This window comes from Plectropomus leopardus, chromosome 5 (assembly GCF_008729295.1).
Source record: "Plectropomus leopardus isolate mb chromosome 5, YSFRI_Pleo_2.0, whole genome shotgun sequence".
Taxonomy (NCBI): domain Eukaryota; kingdom Metazoa; phylum Chordata; class Actinopteri; order Perciformes; family Serranidae; genus Plectropomus; species Plectropomus leopardus.
The window spans coordinates 21452817-21471765 of NC_056467.1; the positions used below are offsets into that span (position 1 = coordinate 21452817).

General features: G+C 38.6%; 1 protein-coding gene across 1 annotated transcript in view; it reads right to left on the reverse strand.

Annotated features, from left to right (window-relative positions):
* Window positions 1-18949, reverse strand: part of plch1 (phospholipase C, eta 1) — a 57248-nt gene that overhangs the window by 23064 nt on the left and 15235 nt on the right. The window contains exons 4-10 of the mRNA XM_042486969.1: window positions 18819-18948; window positions 13954-14124; window positions 13309-13402; window positions 9797-10000; window positions 8285-8405; window positions 4838-5009; window positions 1607-1714 (exon numbers count right to left, since the gene is read on the reverse strand). Of these exons, the coding sequence (XP_042342903.1) occupies window positions 1607-1714; window positions 4838-5009; window positions 8285-8405; window positions 9797-10000; window positions 13309-13402; window positions 13954-14124; window positions 18819-18948 (1000 nt within the window). The remainder of the gene's footprint in view (window positions 1-1606; window positions 1715-4837; window positions 5010-8284; window positions 8406-9796; window positions 10001-13308; window positions 13403-13953; window positions 14125-18818; window position 18949) is intronic.

Consider the following 18949-nt stretch of genomic DNA (forward strand, 5'->3'; position numbering starts at 1 on the left):
ACTAAAGCTATATCACACTATTAATGCAACGTTATTGGTGACTGCTGTGAGAGCACACCAGTTTAATGAGCTCCATACAAAACCTCTCATCAGTCGAAACCTGCCACCACTCTTTAAAATGGCAATGATCATCCAAAGTGGCATCTGTGGCCTCAGGCCCCCAGCTAAATGTGGAAAAATGATGCCATATTCTGTTACACAACAGAACCATCTGGAAAATAACAGAGTGTTTTCCTGCTTTAAATTTGATGAGGAGGGCCCTGGCACTACTGTATCAGGGAATAAATAAACAGGATTAAGAATGACTATAAAAATGGCACAAGTGGTCCACTTAACCAAGCAGGGATGTAACACGTTCTGCGTATTTCTGTGCTATGTATCTATTAAAAAAATGCAAGTTCAAATTATTGCATTGACTTAATGTTTTTATCTGCACCATTAAGCATTGATTATTCTGAAACATCACTGCAATGATGATTGGTAAAACTTTACAAGCACCAACATTAATACCCAATTACTGCAGTCATTACGTCGAGCACAACAATGTCATTAAGATCCCATTATCTAACTTCTGTTTGTTGAGTCTGTATGTGGACAGAGTCTGATTCTCTAATATTAGTTCCTGCCATTATAGGATGCTATGATGCCTTATTTTTGAATGAACTGATAAAGTAGCACTAAAAGAAAATGAAAGAAAAGCACAAATATAGCCACAAATAAAAACTGCCCAGACAGAGAGAGACAGACAGAAGTTAAATAGAAAGAGATATTGAGTCACTTTTATGTCTTTATTTTTTGAAGTAAATATGTAATAAGCGCCCTACAGTTTTGTGTCTATGTGATTAATGGAGATAACAATTGTTCCTGTACTGAGCAAGAGCATCCACTGAAACTGTTACATTTTGTCACACTTTTATCAGTTTTGTCACTCGCCAAACTCCATGTAAATAAAAAGTAATTTTATCATCGTAAAACACACTATATTAAAAGTCAAAAGAAAAGAAATAAAACTCTCAAAAGGTACCCTGGTCTTTGCATTGTTCCAACAATCACCAACTCTGGTTTGGTTGAAATAAACCCCCAATTCACACAATAAGATGTGAAATATGCTCCCTAAAAACACTAACATTATTGTTTATTGTAATGGGTCTGGTTTGTTTGGCCATAGCAATTTCAAGGCTGTTTCTGGGTAAACAAAAAGGATCTTACTCTTTAACAAAAATGTCAACCTCTGCGTGATCTTCACCATAATGTTTACAGATGTATGGAATAACAATCTGAGCCTGTCAGCAGCAAAAACAAGCACTTTTAGTGGACGTAAATTGAAGGTGTTAAATTGCTGAGGGATTACATTGCAGCCTGTTTCTGCAGCCTTGTTTCTCAATACTAGATTAATTTCAAAAATCGTTGTCTCCATTAGTCACTCAAATGCTATCCTTTAGAGTAGCTGTGCCACAGATGGGAACAACTGGCCTGAAAATGGAAAATTAATTGAAAAAAAAGAGAAAAGACTCAAGTGATGTGTGATGCAATGTCTTTTTTAGGGACTGTGACTCAATTGTTAATGCGTGTTTATGTGCACAAAATGTTTGTAGCTATATCTTACATTACTGCTCTTCAGCTTGAAGTCGTCCTCGATTTCATCAGCGCTGTCATCATCAGACACCTCACCTTCCTCAGCATCCGCAGACAGATAGGCAGGTAGGCTCTTTCCCTGGATAGGGATAGGACAGATAAAGACATGAGAGGAGGGTGGACAAAAAAAACATTTGATCCTTGTATATGTCTTAAACCCTTGCATGTTTCTTTTAGATACTAGAACACCCACATAGGTTGCGCCTTCAAGGTCATCCTAGAATAACACAACAGAATATATGTTTTACTCAGACGTTTACTGAGACTGTAAACACAAAAATGCTCTTTAAAGTAATTTCCATTATGTGGCTCCTTCCCCAGTATTTATAGGTCGAGTGAAAGCCACTGCAGTCAAATTCAAGCACACGAGAGGCCAAAAAACACACACTTGTGCACACGCAAAACGTGCACAAATTGTACAATCAGCTGCAGATTCTCTGAGAAGCTCCCCGAGCAGCTCTTTCAGCAGAGTGGAAGCCCATTAGTGAGCCATTTTGAAGGTGTGAGTGGGAGTCGAGATTTTCTAAGCTGCTTCTTCTAAAATCAATGGCAGACTCCGAGCTTCCCACAGCACATCGGGATCTCAATGGCTGACATCACCGCCCTCAGTTCAACCTGCTGCCACAAGTCTATCTAGTCTATCTGTGACTGTCAAAAACCCTTACACCATTTTCCTTTATTGTCTAGTGACTCTCTGGTCTCTTGCCCCATTGGGGGATGGCTTGGAGAGAGGTGAAAGGCTCTCATAAGAGGGCAAAGGGGGGAGGAAAGAGACTGAGGAAAACTGTTAGAAGAGTAAAGGGCTTTATAGAAAATCAATAATGCTCTTTCAATTTTCAGACATGTGGCGGAGGAGGGACAAAGACAGGGCCTTTTTTCTGTGGAACAATGCAGACTTTCTCACATTAAAGATAAAGTAAATTTTTATCTTGTTCAATAAAAAAATCCAATAAATGCCAAGAGCTCTTGCTCATCAAAATGCTCTCTGTTTCTCTGTGTGAATAACTTCGCTTGTGCTGGTTGATAAGGATCTTCTGAGGTCTGAGGCCGTCAAAGTGAGGTTTGGGTTTTCATTCTCATGGAAGACGATCGTATCAACGGTGTCTCACAGATCATCATGCTGGGCACCCTTCCTGCCTTTTGGGATTAAAACAGTTGGTACTGCAAAGAGATATACTTGCGACAATGGATATGATAACTGTAAAGTGTGTTATGCAGCTGAACAAAGAGGCATTAACTTTGAATCTCAGCTTTTGGATTTAAAAATGATCAGATGGCTGTAGGTAATGTTATATATAATCTTTGTGCAGGTTTGCTGGTCAACTAAAATACCACAAGGGATGAAACCTATAACCTTTAGGTCCTCATAACTACATGATAAAAAAAAGTGTGTTGTGTCAGTGCTTTTCAGTGCTAAAAAATATTTAGAAACTATAACAAACTGTAAGGGGTTTTAAAAGTCTTATACAAATATATTTTACAGATGGGTCTCTGAAAGCCTGTTTAAACCTACTAACATGCATTTCAATGATCCAAACACAAGCAACAAAGACACATCGACATTTATAAACGTGTCTCCTGCCGACCACCTGAGTTCAGATTTTGATACTGCCTACATTCACAAAAGGTCAAAGAGCCCCACACACATTTATTACATCGACCCCTATGCTAGCAGTTTGCCAGTGATGTTAGCTGTTGTGTCTTTATAGCTGTAAAATAAAATAGCTCATAAAATGATAAAGTTATAGAGCAATAGCATGCTGTCACCAGTCAACAGCCATGTCTTGCTTTAATTATGTAGTCCTTGTTGGGAAAGCATTAAGATGCATTAACATTTTTCCTGCAAAAGATAAGTGGTTTTGAGTGATCTGATCACGGTGTGTCTTGCGTTATTAGTGCTGTCCAATTGAGATCAGATCACCTAAGACACAGTTACCAGTTGTAAACAAGCTCTGGAACCCCAAACAGAGGTAATGCTTTATTTTTCTTTAGTTGACTTCTTGATGGGTCATCAGTTCAAAAAGCAATCCTTTCGAAATTAGTCATGAAGTATCAAGCTTATAAAACCATTAGGTATGTGTTTTGAGCTGTTAAAGAGGGCCCAGGGTCTCCGAACAGAAAATCATTGACTGGAGACAGAACCTGAATCCAGTGTTTTATATAAACTCCCTGTAACCTCTTCTCTGTAATTCAGACAGAAAGACCATGCTGTTGTTTCTCCTGAGACGTAGCCTCCATACATGCTAAAGTAAAAAGCACTCACATTAACCAAAAGAGTGCCCAGCAGTCTTTAGTTAATGTTAGTTTGTCTAAAACCCAGCGCCTGTGGAGCAATTTTTTTCTGTCTGAATGTGTACCAGGGGTGTTTCTGACTGAAAATGCATTCTATACAGTAGCTTAATGTTAAGTTAAATGTTTTAATAAACCAAAATGCATTATTTATTATTCACCATGAACAAAATGTTGCCATATTGGGTCTCTCTAGTATGTTAAAGATTCAAATCTGAATTATGAAAAGAAAGCGCTGTTATTGCAGGCTGTTTAATAGTTAATGGAAGTTTTGCTTTACAGTTTAGTTTTAATGAGGAAAATAAAGAATTGATTGTGATTCTATATAAACTCTGCTGGGTAGCAGTGTATATGTTTCATGCAATTTAAATATGTCTTTAAATATTCATATGTTCTTCATGGTTAATTAAGAATTTTCTCTGACTAGTACTAATTTAAATAATGAATTGTTGAAGATCCAACGAGTCGCCGTCTTTGTACGTGTGCCCGTGTTTGTGCATGTGCATGCTATAAAAATACATATAAAACGCAACAATCTGTCACTCAACTCTCCTACACCAGCATCTCTCCTTTCCCCTCCATGATTAATACAATGACCTAGTTTGTCCTTCCTCTCTCCTCTCCCTTCTCTTCATCTGTTTATGGGCAATAATTAGCTGCCTTGCAGTGCCTCTCCCGCTCCCCATATCCTCAGAATAGCAATGCACATGAAGTCAGAAATGGAGAGATAACAAGAGCTGCACTTTCTTTCTTCACTAAAATAGGGAAATGGAGATGTGCTGTGCAGATGTTTTGATCTGCAAGTGCACTAACGGACTGCGCATATTTTAATTTAGCAATTGATTTAGTCCTTCAAAAACATGAACTCTAAGTCCACTACATCTATTCACAGTATTCATAGATTTGTTCTTACTTTGATCAGTATCTTCCCCTGTAGACTTTGCGGACTGGGTAATGTTTTGGAGTCTCTGCTCAGCGTGTCTCTCACATCCAGTTTGTCTCCAAAGATTTCTCGCAGGTACTGAGCAATCTTCTTCTGCTGCTGGATGCTACAGTGGTTCTCTATGGACAGAATGACTGGATACCTGAAAGAAGGAAAAAGTTAATAAACACACATATTCAGATTTCCATAAATAGCATTAAAACCTATCCACACTTCAAAAATTTATCATGAATGTATCCAACAGACCAAAGTAAGACTGATGATAAGAGCGTGAGTATCTCAAATTGTACTTTCAATTTTCACCTCCAAACAACAAAAAAGAGAAGAGGTAAATGATAAAAATACAGCTGCATAAACACCCCTTCACCTCTGCGGCATTGCCTGTGTGTGCGTGTTGAAGTGATCAGTGTGTGTGTCCGTGTTTTCATTTAGAAAAGGTGAAATGACTTGTGGCCACACGGCAGCGCAGCTCAAATGTCAAGTTTGTCAGACTGACAGCTCTCCCTCGGGGGACGCAGCCCTGCTCTCAACTCCACCTCTGATCCACAAAACAAACACTAACGCATGCATGCACACACACACACAAATGAATCTTTTGACAAAAAGAGACAACAGAGAGAGGAACAGGCAGTCATTTCACTTCGACACACAGACAGCGACATGTGGGAGCTCCTCTCAGGTGAAACAGGGAGGTGGCTCACTGAGCTGTTTAATGTGTGTGTGTGCGTGTGTCCATTTGTGCAGAGTCTTGCTTCATTTCTATACAGCCAAGGGGCCATTAATCATATTAACAGGTGGCACTGATGATAAAATATTAGCTGAATGTAAAAGGTGAGAACAGCAGAGTGAGAGAGACGAGAGATAACACACAGGATGTTCAATTTATTCACCTGTTCTTGCCGTCAGAATTCTTACAGATTATTAATTAATATGGTGTTGGTTCATGAGAATATGCAGATATTTCAGAATTTGTAAGTGCTATTTTTTTCTTTTGGGAGGCCAAAACTGAACATGTGGTCTTTAATTTAATTTACAGTGGGACACAAAGAAGTTCCCCTCAGGAGAAAAATACAACTTATTGTTGGCTTGGTACAACCCTGCAATTTTTAAGGCTTTACCTGTCGTAGGACTGGCTCTAACAATTCTTAATCAGCTAATTATTTTATCAAATAACTCATTATTGTTTGGACTGTAAAATGTTTTAATCAGAAATGTTCTATCACATAGTTCAAAGAAAAGCACTAAATTCACACAAGATAGAGGTTTGGATTTTTTTTTTTCCTAAAAACAAAAAAAGCTGATGATTAGTTTTTTGTCCATTTTCCCTAATCAATTAATCGTTTTCCCTCTAACCATAGAGTCAAAACTGAAAAAATAAATGACAAACTTGTAACATTAGATCAGTGAATAAGATACAAGAGGCAGCCATTAATGGGGTTTTGCTGGGAATTTTACATCTATGTTTTAAAATTAGACATGTAAGGTAGGGTTTTCTGCCTGCATCTTTATTTTGCTTCACAGTTACTTTGAGTCCTACTCCATTCTGATCTGTAATTGACTGCAGATTAAAGGAATATTCTGAAATGTGGACGGTTGTTGCTCAGAAGGTAGAGTCATTGTTTACCAATCAGAGTGTTGGTAATTTAGAACATTTTATTGAGAGTAGAATTTGAAAAAAAAACAACCCATTTTAAATATATACAAATACAGAAATTGGGGGAAAAGCGAAAAACTGACAAAGCACCCAACACACCAGGGTTGGTGATTCTGCATTCTGCATGTTTTAGTGTCCTTGACCAAGATACTGAACCCCAATTTGCTCCCAATGGTGCATGTTTATCCAATGAGCAGGTGGCACCTTGTATGGCAGCTTCGGCCACCAGTGTGTGAGCAAATGGGTGAAAGATCCTTGTGGTATTTTTGAGTGGCTTCTAAGAGCAACAAAGGGCAGTAGAAATGCAGTTCATTTATCATATGTTTTCTTGCTGAGAAAATCAACACCTCTCTCACCTGTCCATTAAATATAAAGCCACAGCCTGCATCTTATCAAACCATGTGGATCTACACTCTCACTTGTCCATTAAACATAAAGCCACAGCCTGCATATGAGGTCAGTTTAGGATGCAGACTGGAAACAGCTAGCCCGGCTCTGTCCACTGCCTCTTGTCCATGAGAAGATGCATGCAGTGTAAAGACAATAGTTGAAAATGAAACTGCTCACAACAAGGTCTGTGGATTATCTTATGTAAACATATCATGAAATGACATTAGCGTTGAGTTTTTCCAAATGTTTTGTTGTTGGTGGGGGTTTTTTGTTTTGGTGCTTTGCACCACAAGCCGAGTGCCATCTAATTCCATTATATTGGAGAGAAGGCCTACATCTTTACGGTCAGAATCTTCAACATTCAGAAAGTCACACCAACACAATCTGAATTGATAAATAGTTCTACAGGCAAGAGAAAAAATATGCATTTCTAATTTCAGATTATCTATGCCTCTACAACCATATTATAGATTACAAAATTGAAAGGATTGATATCTGGAAGTTGCAGACTAGAAAACAGGATAAAGAACAGATGACAGCCTTATTAATTTTACAGAAACTTCCATGGAGCTATTGCCAAATGTACTAACACTTTCACATAAATAGACTCTAGTCCTGCACTGTCAGGAAATAAATGGTTTTATAACTCGTGCGCTGTACTCATAAGTAGCTGCAATAGATGTCAAAGCGAGCCAACATGGCAGCAGGAAGCTGTATCATTCATTGCTTTGTTTGGGTATTGTTGGACCCAACAGAGACAAATAGTGACTCCTTGGGGAGCCAGAGGAAACACTGCTAAACAGATGGTTGAGTAATAGGTGCTAATTACTGCCAAGAATCACTGTGTTCTCTGAAGAACAGAAACCTGGCTGTCTAAATGTTACAACTTTCTTATCAAACCATGTGGGGAAACCTTCCATCAAATTCATAGATACTTCATTATAGCAGTGTGAGAAAGTCTCATGTTGTGAGGACGAAATGTAGTTCTGCGGCTTTTTAGAAGCAAACTGATGCTGCTCTATCTCATCCCATAGTGGACCATAAAGCAACACAATTAAACAGAAGAGGACAATACACCATCAACAATAAAATCTTGGTACATGGGGACATGTTGTGCTTTTTTACCCAAAGTGAAGAACATCATAATGTCAACCAGAAAAGATGTCTCAGTCAGCTTTATATGAGTGATTAAAATGAAGGCGAAGTAAGTAGAATGACATTTCTATTTGGCATTCTGGTCCATTTCTCGCAGTACAGTAGTTATGGGATAATACAAGTAACACTTTCCATAAAATACTGACATGCACATTCATGCACACGCGCACACACATACACGCACACACACACACACGCTGTAGGGAGCTTTGACTCACTGGTTATTTATGAAGGCATGTTTATTGATGGTCTCTATGACAGACTTGAACGGTATCTTGGAGGTCAGAGTGTAGCCGTGTTGGACCATCGGCTCTCCATCAGGACCGTCCCAACAGTCCACTGCAAGGAAAAATAGAGGAGATGCATGAATAAAACAATGCAGCATGTTTCTGTTCTCAGTTTTTTGCTTCCTCTCAATGCTCAGCTTTGAATATAGGAAAGATATTTGTACTGGATGTCTCAGCAATTTCACATTCCACTGACAAACACTGGTGTCTTTATTATTCTGGGACACATAATAGTGTGAATGAAAGTAATTCTCAAGCAAAAGCATGTGCAAGATTGTGGGATTTTTTTTCAGTGTTGCAGCATCTGTGGGCCAGTTTAAAATGCTATTACCAAACATAAACACCGCAAAATTGGTGTTCAGTTTCAATTTAAAAACATTAACAAAAAATGTTCCACATTGCTAAACAGTGAACATCCTTAACATCCACAAACATCCCTTGCAGTAATTGTTTCATTCCACTTTCAGCACATAACAGAGATACCATTTAATACCCACTTGTCCAGTTAAAATGGGCTCTTTTTCATGTCAGACATTTTTACATGTATTAGAAGGAAAAGCACAGGTGTTGCTATTAACATTAACAATGACTTTGTTAATGCCTAGTGTCTCAATAAGTTATGACATGAAAATGTCAGAATTCAGCCATGCTCAATTTTACTATTTGAAGCTATGGTTTTCCTGCTGTGACATGTTTAAGTATCTTTCTTAGGCCCCTGTGGTGTCACAAAAAAGGCCCCCAGAAGAGCCGCTTAGCCTTGATTCCAATTTTTTCCAGTATTGCAGTGAAAAAATCCCCTGCGGCCAAAAAAGCATTTTCCCTATAGGGCACCATTGCAAGAGACACATCTGTAAAACTGTTGACAGGACACCTTGAGCTGCAAACAAGGTTAATTATGACTCGTAATGAATCGTTGATCGATTGCGGTTTTATATCACAAAACCTTCCTCACGCCAAGAAAAGCGGAAGTAAACACGGAAGCTAGAAACGTTTTTTCAGTGCATGCAACATTAGAATGAATAGGCGCCATCTTAGCAAGTTATTATTACACATCTATGTGTCGCAATAATTGAAAGATTGAGTTCTTCACTTTGAAAATTCACTTGAACGACCCCTCATGTTGCCCCTCACAAAAATTTGGAAAGTCGGTGCACATTTTGGTACTTCAGTTGCTGAGTTGATTATGCAAAAACATGGCAGTAATTTATTAGTCATGTAAAGCAATATTTTAGCAGTAATATAAAGGGTCAAACTATTATCACTGTGTTGTTTAAATGTATAGAGTAATAAAAATATAACATGTCTGTACCATCCACGTCGTATCCACATTAAGGATACACACAGCAAAGTCAGAAGAACGACTGCTCAAATCAGTAATGGGACCATCCGAGGAACATGTGAACACAGCACTCAGTCCATATTTAAATACAGATGTTTGCCTACCTTCTACACAGCGGCAGCCGGACTGCAGCACCCAGGCATACATGTCGGTCTTGGAGTGGGAGAGTAGCTGGTCTCCAGTCAGATATGTGTTATGAGAGGAAGCGATGAAGTAGTTACACAGCGGCTGCTCCATGTCTTGATTCACCTCATGGTGCAAAGGGTTGAAAATGTCACATGTTGGACTGCGCATGAAACTTGTAAAACCTTAAGGAGAGAAAAATAATAATTTTATATTAAACCAGGAATCATTAAAGAATTCTGCTTAGTTTTGATCTTTTTTTTTTTATCCCCTACAATATCTGATTTAAAAAAATTGCATGGGCTCAGATGTCATTTGTTTTTAGCCATGCTGGCAGTCATGTGAGTGGCAATGCTTTCTGTATGCCAGTGCACCACTTGGGTCCAGACTCAAGTTTTGGATGCATCATCATGACATAAATACAGACTGTTCGCCAGAGGATGTGACCTACTGACTTTGGTGATCTCCTGACTTTTCCAAAAACACCATCATGAAGTTCCCATTTGTTTTGTTGTTGTTGCTGTTGTTGTTTTAATGAAATATCCAAATAACTAAAGAATAGATTGCCACTAAATGAGACACAGATATTTCTGATGCCCCAAAGGTATCTGTAATCATTTTGGTCAACCTCTGACTTTTAATCAAGTACCATTGCCTGGCCAAAATTTTTAATTGTCCAATACTGTGATTTATGATCAAATTTTGCAGAACTACTGACATTCCAATAAGCCTCAACTCTACTTTGTGTTTAGTGCTAATTAGCAAATTTAAGCATCTTAAATATACTAAGCTAAGATAGAGAATACGGTTAACATAATAGACCAAATCACACTATTTGTTTAATAACTTATAGGTGGAAACTTCCCATGTCATGTACATTAAATGAGATGCCACTGAGCAGATGCTGCCTTAATTGGCTACCTTTTTCCACCTAAAGAAAATCAATATTATTACAAGTGTATGATATATTTGGGGTATTTTATTCATTTTACCTTGCTGTCAGACAGTCCTCTTCTATGAGAAACAGCGTCTGTCATCTCAAAGCCACCAGATTCCATTGACAAAACAGTAATTTTACTTAGCAGAACACAGGAGTTGCTGATCTAACAGTGTCTCGATCAGTTAGGGTGTAATATAAAGCAGGAAAAATATTCCAGCACTTTGCACTTAGCATGGGCATGAGCATTTAGCTCAAGTACACACAGGGCCACTTCCATGGCTGCAAATGCTTTGTCTTGTTAGTTAACACATAGGTCATAGTGGGACAAAGCAGAGTGTTTTAAACATTGCTTGTTATGCAATGATCTTGCGTCCCTCTTGCAAAAGATTGACATTTAAATTTCAATATCTTGAAATAAGTGAACACTGCAACACAAAAACTTCTCTATTTCAAACTGCCAGCCACCAGATCATATCATGCACCGTCTACCAGCTCCTGCCTGTGACATCTACGATATATCTCTTCATTTGCAGGTTGATCTCCAGGAAAACACCAAGAGATGACAGATGAACACAGTCAAACCAGAGCACAGTGGTTTCAAACCCGAGTGGTGAGGTCTGAAGCCATGCTACTGGCGGATGCACTTCACACAGCCATTTTTTTTAGGTGGTACAGCATGAAGAGGAGTGAGAGGGAAGAAAGCATCCTTTCATCCAGAGAGGGGGGGGGGGGGGGGGGTAAAAATGAGACAAGAATACCAAGAGCATGAAAAATCGGAAATAAGCCAGAAAGCAGACAAGGGAGAAGAAGCAGACACTTAATGTGGAAATGGAGACTGGGGAGGAGAAATGGAAAAATGTGATGTAAATATGGGAAAATAAAAAAATTGTTATGGGAAGTCGGAGATCAGTCTGGACATGCAATCTTGTCATGGTGCCATCATGGCTGAATCCAGATTTGAACAGTACGCTGTGTGACATGATGAACTGCAGGTAACAGCTCAACACACACCAAAAAGATGTTAATGTGAATCTGTTTGTACATTGCTGTCACATCTATGCGCAAAGCGTGCTTAAACACACACATTTCCTGCCTGCAGGCGCACTGGTCTGATCAGTCAGACACACACAGTGTTAGCCTTCATGCCTCCAACAACAAGATTAGTCTCACCCTTCCTCCTCCCCCTCTCATCTCCTCTCCCCATACCCACTTCTCTCATTCCTGTCGCACTCTCATTTTCTCTCTCCAGCCGCCCTCATTCTGACTTCCCAATTTTTCTCACTCCTGCTCTTCAGTCCTCACTCCTTCTTCTCCCTTAAGCTCACCCTTCAGTTGCATGTGGCATTACCTTACATGACATTCAGAGATGAAGACTTGCAAAAGACAAAATCTCAAAACATTCATTGTCATTCTTTTATCTTTTCAGCTATTCATTGCCAGCATTTCAGGTTTTTATTATGTGGATTAGAATTTACCATAAATAGTAAAAAGAGGGTTGATATAAATGCTTGTTGTTGCTTGTACCTGAAAATAAGAATCTTTTTGTTTTTGTTACCTTAGAGTGAGCTGTTTATATCTACACACAGAGTGGGTTCTCTGCCATGGAGTCCACCATGTTGCTTCTACAGTAGCCCAGAATGGAACAATCCAGCACTGGATCAAGATAAGGCCATTCAGTTTTTTCAGTCTTCACATCGGTTCTCTAACATGCTTGGCACATGGGTGAATTTTCAATTCTGCAACCTCATCACTAGATGCCTCTTCCTACATAACTTTAAATTTTAATTTCTTTTTAAAAAAGACATGGTATTTTTGTGCCTCTACACCAATGACAGCAATGGCCAGAGGAAGTAGGTTTTTCAGGTTTCCCATATGTGCATCCCATTTTCGTGAAAGCCATATCTCACACTAACACACTAACACTTTGAGGGAATTTCTTTTAATTTGGCATAAATGTCCACTTGGACTCAACAATAAGCTGATTCGGTTTTGGTGGTCAAAGGTTAAGGTCACTGTGCCCTTGCATCCATCTCACTCTCTTGAATGTGGCATCTCAAGAATACCTTGAGGGTTTTTTTTTTTTTCTTAGCACACAAATTTGGCACAAACATTGCAAGATTCATACAAACATTTGGCACTTGGACTCAACAATTAGCTTATTAAAATTTGGTGGTCAGAGATCACTGTGACCTCACAAAACATGTTTTTGGCTATAACTCAAGAATTACTCTTATTTCCTCATTGTTAAGCCATTTATCATATAGTGTTTACAATGGTGTAAGCAATTATCATTCATTTTGTGAACTGGCCAGTGTCACATAATCATAAGCAACACAATTTGTTCGACTCTGCGCTTGCAAACACATCCTTAACAAACTCCATAATGGTATAAACTGTATCAATACATGATTTTGAGATCTGTTTTGTAAGGATGTAACAGAGTAACTGATGAAGTTGCATACTGATTGTGGGCAATGACAGATCAGGAAGATGAAAAAAGAACTTAAGAGAAAGAAAAAAAAAGACATAAAAAAATGCATGAGAGAAATTTACCTTCAATCCCCATGACGCCTCTTTGTTTATTCTCATCAGACACCTCAAACTTGTCAATGATTTCTGCGATGTATTCTGGAGTAACATTGGCCATCTGTGAGAAAAGATGTAGAATGATGATTTAATTCCAGTGTAGCTGCTAACTGCAGCCAGAATGATATCCCATCTTTATAACACATTTGTGTCGCTATTAAATTAATTGACAGCCATGTCAAACAAGCAGTCTGAGAACAGTATTAATGTTGAGTATTGCGGGCTGGAGGCGGTAAATACAGCATGATGAAAAATGACACCATTGCAGTGTAAGAGAGAAAAGAGTGTGTCAGAAACACAAAGAAAAACACTGAAAGAAAAAAAAGGAGCAAAGAAAAAGTGTAGGGAACAAGAAAGGGGATCCCATGAGACAAACCAATTTTAGGCGTGATAGATTGGCTTAGTGGAGCAGATTCCTCTGGGCAGACAGCTGTGACGGAGGGAGTTACATGTTAGACTTAGAGACGGAGAACAAGAGCATAATCAATCTTCTTTGTGTGGCTGGATCTAAAATTGAAACGGCTGATTGGGGGGACTGTAGTTTGGACACCTCATCATAAAATAACATGTCCGGGGTTAACATCTCTGCCTGAGTATTTTATTGCCTCTCACCTTCTGCTCATTGCGCAGAAAGTTGGCCAGCTCCTCCGCTGTCAGGTGATCCTTCCTGTCACTGTACGCCATCATCAGCAGGAACAGGTCCCGTCTCAGAGACATCATCTTGTAAAAGACGGAGAACTCCTCGTATGTCAGCGTGCCCTGCTGATCGTCTGTGTCAGCTTCCTGTGAGGATGAGGAGGTGACATGTCATCTGTGACACATCTCAGGCTATTATATTCTGATGGTTAGTGTGATTCTGTGTGTGTGAGTCACATAGTCCTCAGCTGAAACAAACGGAAATTACTGACTCACAATATAACAATTCTTCCATCAAATTTTATTTTTATAAGTGTCTGCTCCTAACAACCACAGCTTCTTTGTCTGTAAATGATGGCCGGATGGATATGTCACTTACCACTGACTGGTTGGGCCAAAACAATAACAATAGGCCTCATTCACTGACCATTCTTATTAAGAAGAAATGTCTTCATAAAACCCGTTTATGCAGTTTTCACCAATTGTTTCTTATTGAGGATTTGTTCTTCGGTTAAAATAGATTCTGTATATTTAAATTCGAGAGCATGCTTACACACATTTCAGTGCTGACATGTCTGTGAAAGATATTGTGTTTTTGTGTTTTCTTCAGTTCTACAACTGCGTAATCATTTAAATGATAATACTTTTCATTTATAAAATTTTCTATAATCATTTTAATTATTTTACATAAAGCATTGTGGTCTTTTAAGACAAACACTACACCAACAATATAATTCACGTCAGTTATGTGAATAGGACCCATATCGTCTGAGTATTAGTGACTGATCATGGTATCAAATATCACGTTCAGTTTGGAAAGGTGAGACAAAAAGTGTCAAAAAACATTCAAAGTAAGCTATTTATATCTTACAGAAACATTACATGAAATAGTCAACCTTCCACGTTTTCTCCCCTCTCTCTCTGTCTCTCTTTCAAACACACATGCTCACCTTGGAGAGCACTGCTGGACTCTTCTCTGTCCTCAGTGTTGACAATTGTGCTATTTTAATGCATACAGTTTGCAGCTTGTTGGGTAAGTGATTGATTAATGCATATTTTTAGCATCAAGTGTCTTTTTTGCATTATTTTCTATCCACCATTGATGCAACTAAACATTACAGCTCATTTGGAGTTCACATTCAATCAACTAGCACACAATTTCAACTTATGTTGAAAAAGAGATACATAATTATAAGAACACAGATGCAAACAATTCTGCTGTGTAAAAACCTGTCTTGAATCTGAAGTAGACTTTTCTTCAGACCTTTCTTAAGAACAAATTTAAGAAAGAAATTAAGATATTGGTGGAATGAGGCCCAATGACCTTTCATCTTAACATCAGCTAACATGAACACAGTGCTGATACTGATAATAAATAAAATGGCGTAATGGCAATTCACTCTGAATATCACGCTGTAATAAAACCAATAATTACCATCAATACCATCCCTGCCAATATATATATATCAATGTCTAAAATTAGAAGATGTGAAGACTTGTCAGCTATAAAGGGTAACTGCTGTGCACATGTGCAGGTGCAAACTGTCTCATCTGTTTTCTCTATCTCTTGCCATATTTCTCTCTTTCATACTGATACAAACAAAAAAACACACTGGCAAGTGTGCACAATGTACCAGTCTGTATGATACAAACACATTACCTCTGCAACCAATATACTACATGTTGCCTGAGGACACGGCACGGCCTGCTGCTTATTCTCTCCAGCCACCTCACTCTGCCCGCTTGCTGGGATCCGCTGTCTCGTATTACCTGGATCTCATGGGGGCCCATTGACTCCACACCAAATCTAATAATACCGCCTCCATCACACTACCATAATGAGCTCGTTGTGTGCATTGGGGACTTGATCACAGAGAGAATCTACACACAGCCAGCAGGATAAATCACTGTAAAGGACTTTATCAGCAATGCATGGACAGAAAACAAACAGATTCAGGGTATTTTAAGCTCAAGCACAAGCTGTTCCGGTTTGCCACGCTGTCATCTGCCAATGCTTAAGTGGAAAGAGAAAAATTTATGAAATTTTCCATCTAATCTAAACCCAAAGAGAGAATTGACTTTTGGAGCAAAATTAAGAGTTTAGCCCATTATGAAAAGATAAAAACACTTCGAAGTCCACAAATCTAAAGTGCTGGTGATGGAAAAGAGATGGCTTTCAGGGGATATTTTGGATAGTTTTTTTTCAAAAGCAATAAACATACTGCAAGGCTTTTTCAATTACAAGTCACCGAACTGAAATTTAGCTTTACTGTAGTCAGGAGGTTTTCACAATACCCATTTTGTATCATGAGTGAAATTTTCCAATTTCAAACATTTACAAATGTTTCCTCATTACATATAAATAAACATGTTGACATAAGTTCACTCCTAAAATTCAAACAAAATTCAAGTTAATCAAAGTGTCTGCGGTTTTGGGGGCCCCTTGAGAAACCCAGGGGCCCCTGGAACCCCCTCCTTGTGTAACGCCCCTGCCACTGTCTTGGAGGCTGTCATAGCCGGCTGGCTGACATGAGAGGGCCCAGGTGCTGACTCTATCTCTCCCTTCCTTCAGCAGACATCTACCCTGCATTGTTGGTTTTGGCTTGGTTGGTTTGGTTGGTCCGTTTATGTCTTAGTTTAATAAAATATACTTGTTTTTACTAAATCTCTTGTGTGGACTCCCTCTTTGTCACATTCAATAAGCCAGTTTGTGACACTTGTCATGGTTTCATCTGATTCATTGTCATCTGACTATAATGTCCCTTGTCATCCTCACTAGTACTCCAAATATGATGATGTTCAGAATTTAATTCAGGTTATGTAAACGGCATATTTCCTTTGGATTTTCAGAAAAAGGTACTTCCTCCAAAAGTCCTTTTTCTGATTAAGACATGTGGGATATGCCATGAGTGGAAAACTTTGAAAAAGTTGTGGAGTATGCACAACTGTATGAAAACAGGAATATCAGTGGAACATCACATAAATCAAATATCTCATGACCACATACCTCGATGCTGATACTGGGACGATATAGTAGGGTGGACTATTGGTGCTTTCACAAAATACTAATATAGAGATTTTTTAATAATTAATCATCAGTAATGTAAAAATTATGACAGCTAGAACAGTCTAAGTTCAGAAAATTATATCACTTCACTGTCATGCAGCCTTTAAAACCAAGAAAAGACAACAGTTACGTTACAACATCCAAAATCCAAGAGGACATCTAGTCTCATACCATGACATCAATATGATATACTGCCCAGCCCTTGAAGGAATACAGCCTTTTTCAAATTAGGCAAAAAACTGAATATTTGGTGTATATAAATAAAGTCATTGTAATACAGAACTAACCACACCTGCTGTTTCAAATGATGCATTTTCTCACCTACCAACCCAAACATACCACCTGACCAGTCACCTCTCTGATCTCCATTAGTTGTCAGGGCCAGCATACTTTCCAGCATTTCCCCTTCTCCAAAGATTGTCTTTATTGCCTTGTTGACTCGACTTTGTAGCCTGTTTCTGCTCTGCCTGCCTTGCAGTCCTCGATCCCTTGTGTGAGTGCTGGATGCCTATCTGGCTTCATGCAGATATTGACTATATTTTTTATCTGTTTAGCCCCTAAACATCTGCCTTGAGAGTCTGCAGTTGAGTCTTCATTCCTGAGACAGCTTACTGAACACCTTTTGAAGCTTTTGAAGGAGGTCAGTTGTGATAGATAACCAGAAGTTGTCTCACTCCCCCTCGAAACTGGCCAACTCACCCAGGTGCAAATGAAAGATCAAAACAAATGCTCTCTAATCTCACAATTAACTATCCAATTAAGTTGGCTGTTCAAAGTCAATCACACCCACTAGAGCAAAAGAAAATTTGTGTTTGCTGTCAGTGGATAAAAGAAGAAAGTGAAAAAGTGTTGCTGCGCCCACATTAGAAAAGCCAGTATGTGGATTTCTGACATTACTCAGTGTGACTTCTGTTTTAAAAATTGAAGCATCTTTCCCCAAAAACATCTTCATCTTTTTCTTCTTAAAGTGTCTCTCTCGCCTATGAACATATGAAATATTTCTGATACATTTCGGAGTCACTCGAATGCACATAAAAATAAAAAATGCAACAGTAATTTGACGTCAGTCACCTCAAATATTTATGCACAAGGAATTTAATGTGTTTAAATGAAAGCAAAGCTCATTTTTATTTAATAAGAGGGCTTGATATGTATGTGAATAGCTTGGTAATTAATTTCTCACTGATGTGGCGATGCCTCAAAAAAGAATGTAAGAATAATTTATTGTACATGCAAGATGTAAAATAGTGAGTGTTTTAATGATTTTTTTATCCTGTTAATTAGAATACCATACCATTAACTTAAGACTGTAGGAGCTGTTACATTTGACTGTATAAAATAATGGATGTAGCTACCACAACGTCACCCACTGGTTTGTGGACTTCTGTTTTGAATCCTTGACTATGGCATGTTTTGTGCCAGAAGTGACTATATTTATTTTATTTCAAATATAACATTATGCCTTAATAAAATGTAAACAAATATAAAAATGTAGCTGTACAGTTGTCATGAATGACCAAATTAGCAACACAGAACAAAACCATTGTTTGTAACAGGCTGCAGACATGTTTATTTCTGCGGTAAAGTTGGGCGTTTTAGCATGGGACTTAAAGGGGGATTGACTTGCTTCTGGAGCCAGCCTCAAGTGGCCATTCGAGGAACTGCAGTTTTTGGCACTTTCACATTGGTTTCATTTTTCAGCCCCAGAGGTTGCCACTTGGCTGTACTAGCCAGAATTTAATATCAAATCACCAAAATCGGTTTATATTCTGACCTGAAACATTTGTTTGACCTTCCTGCGCGGCAGATTGACATTCAGCTTGTGGAGAAGTTGGTAGATCTCTTCGATGTTAAGGAGACCATCTCCATTCTTATCGGCCTCCTCAAATGTCTGCTTCAGCCACG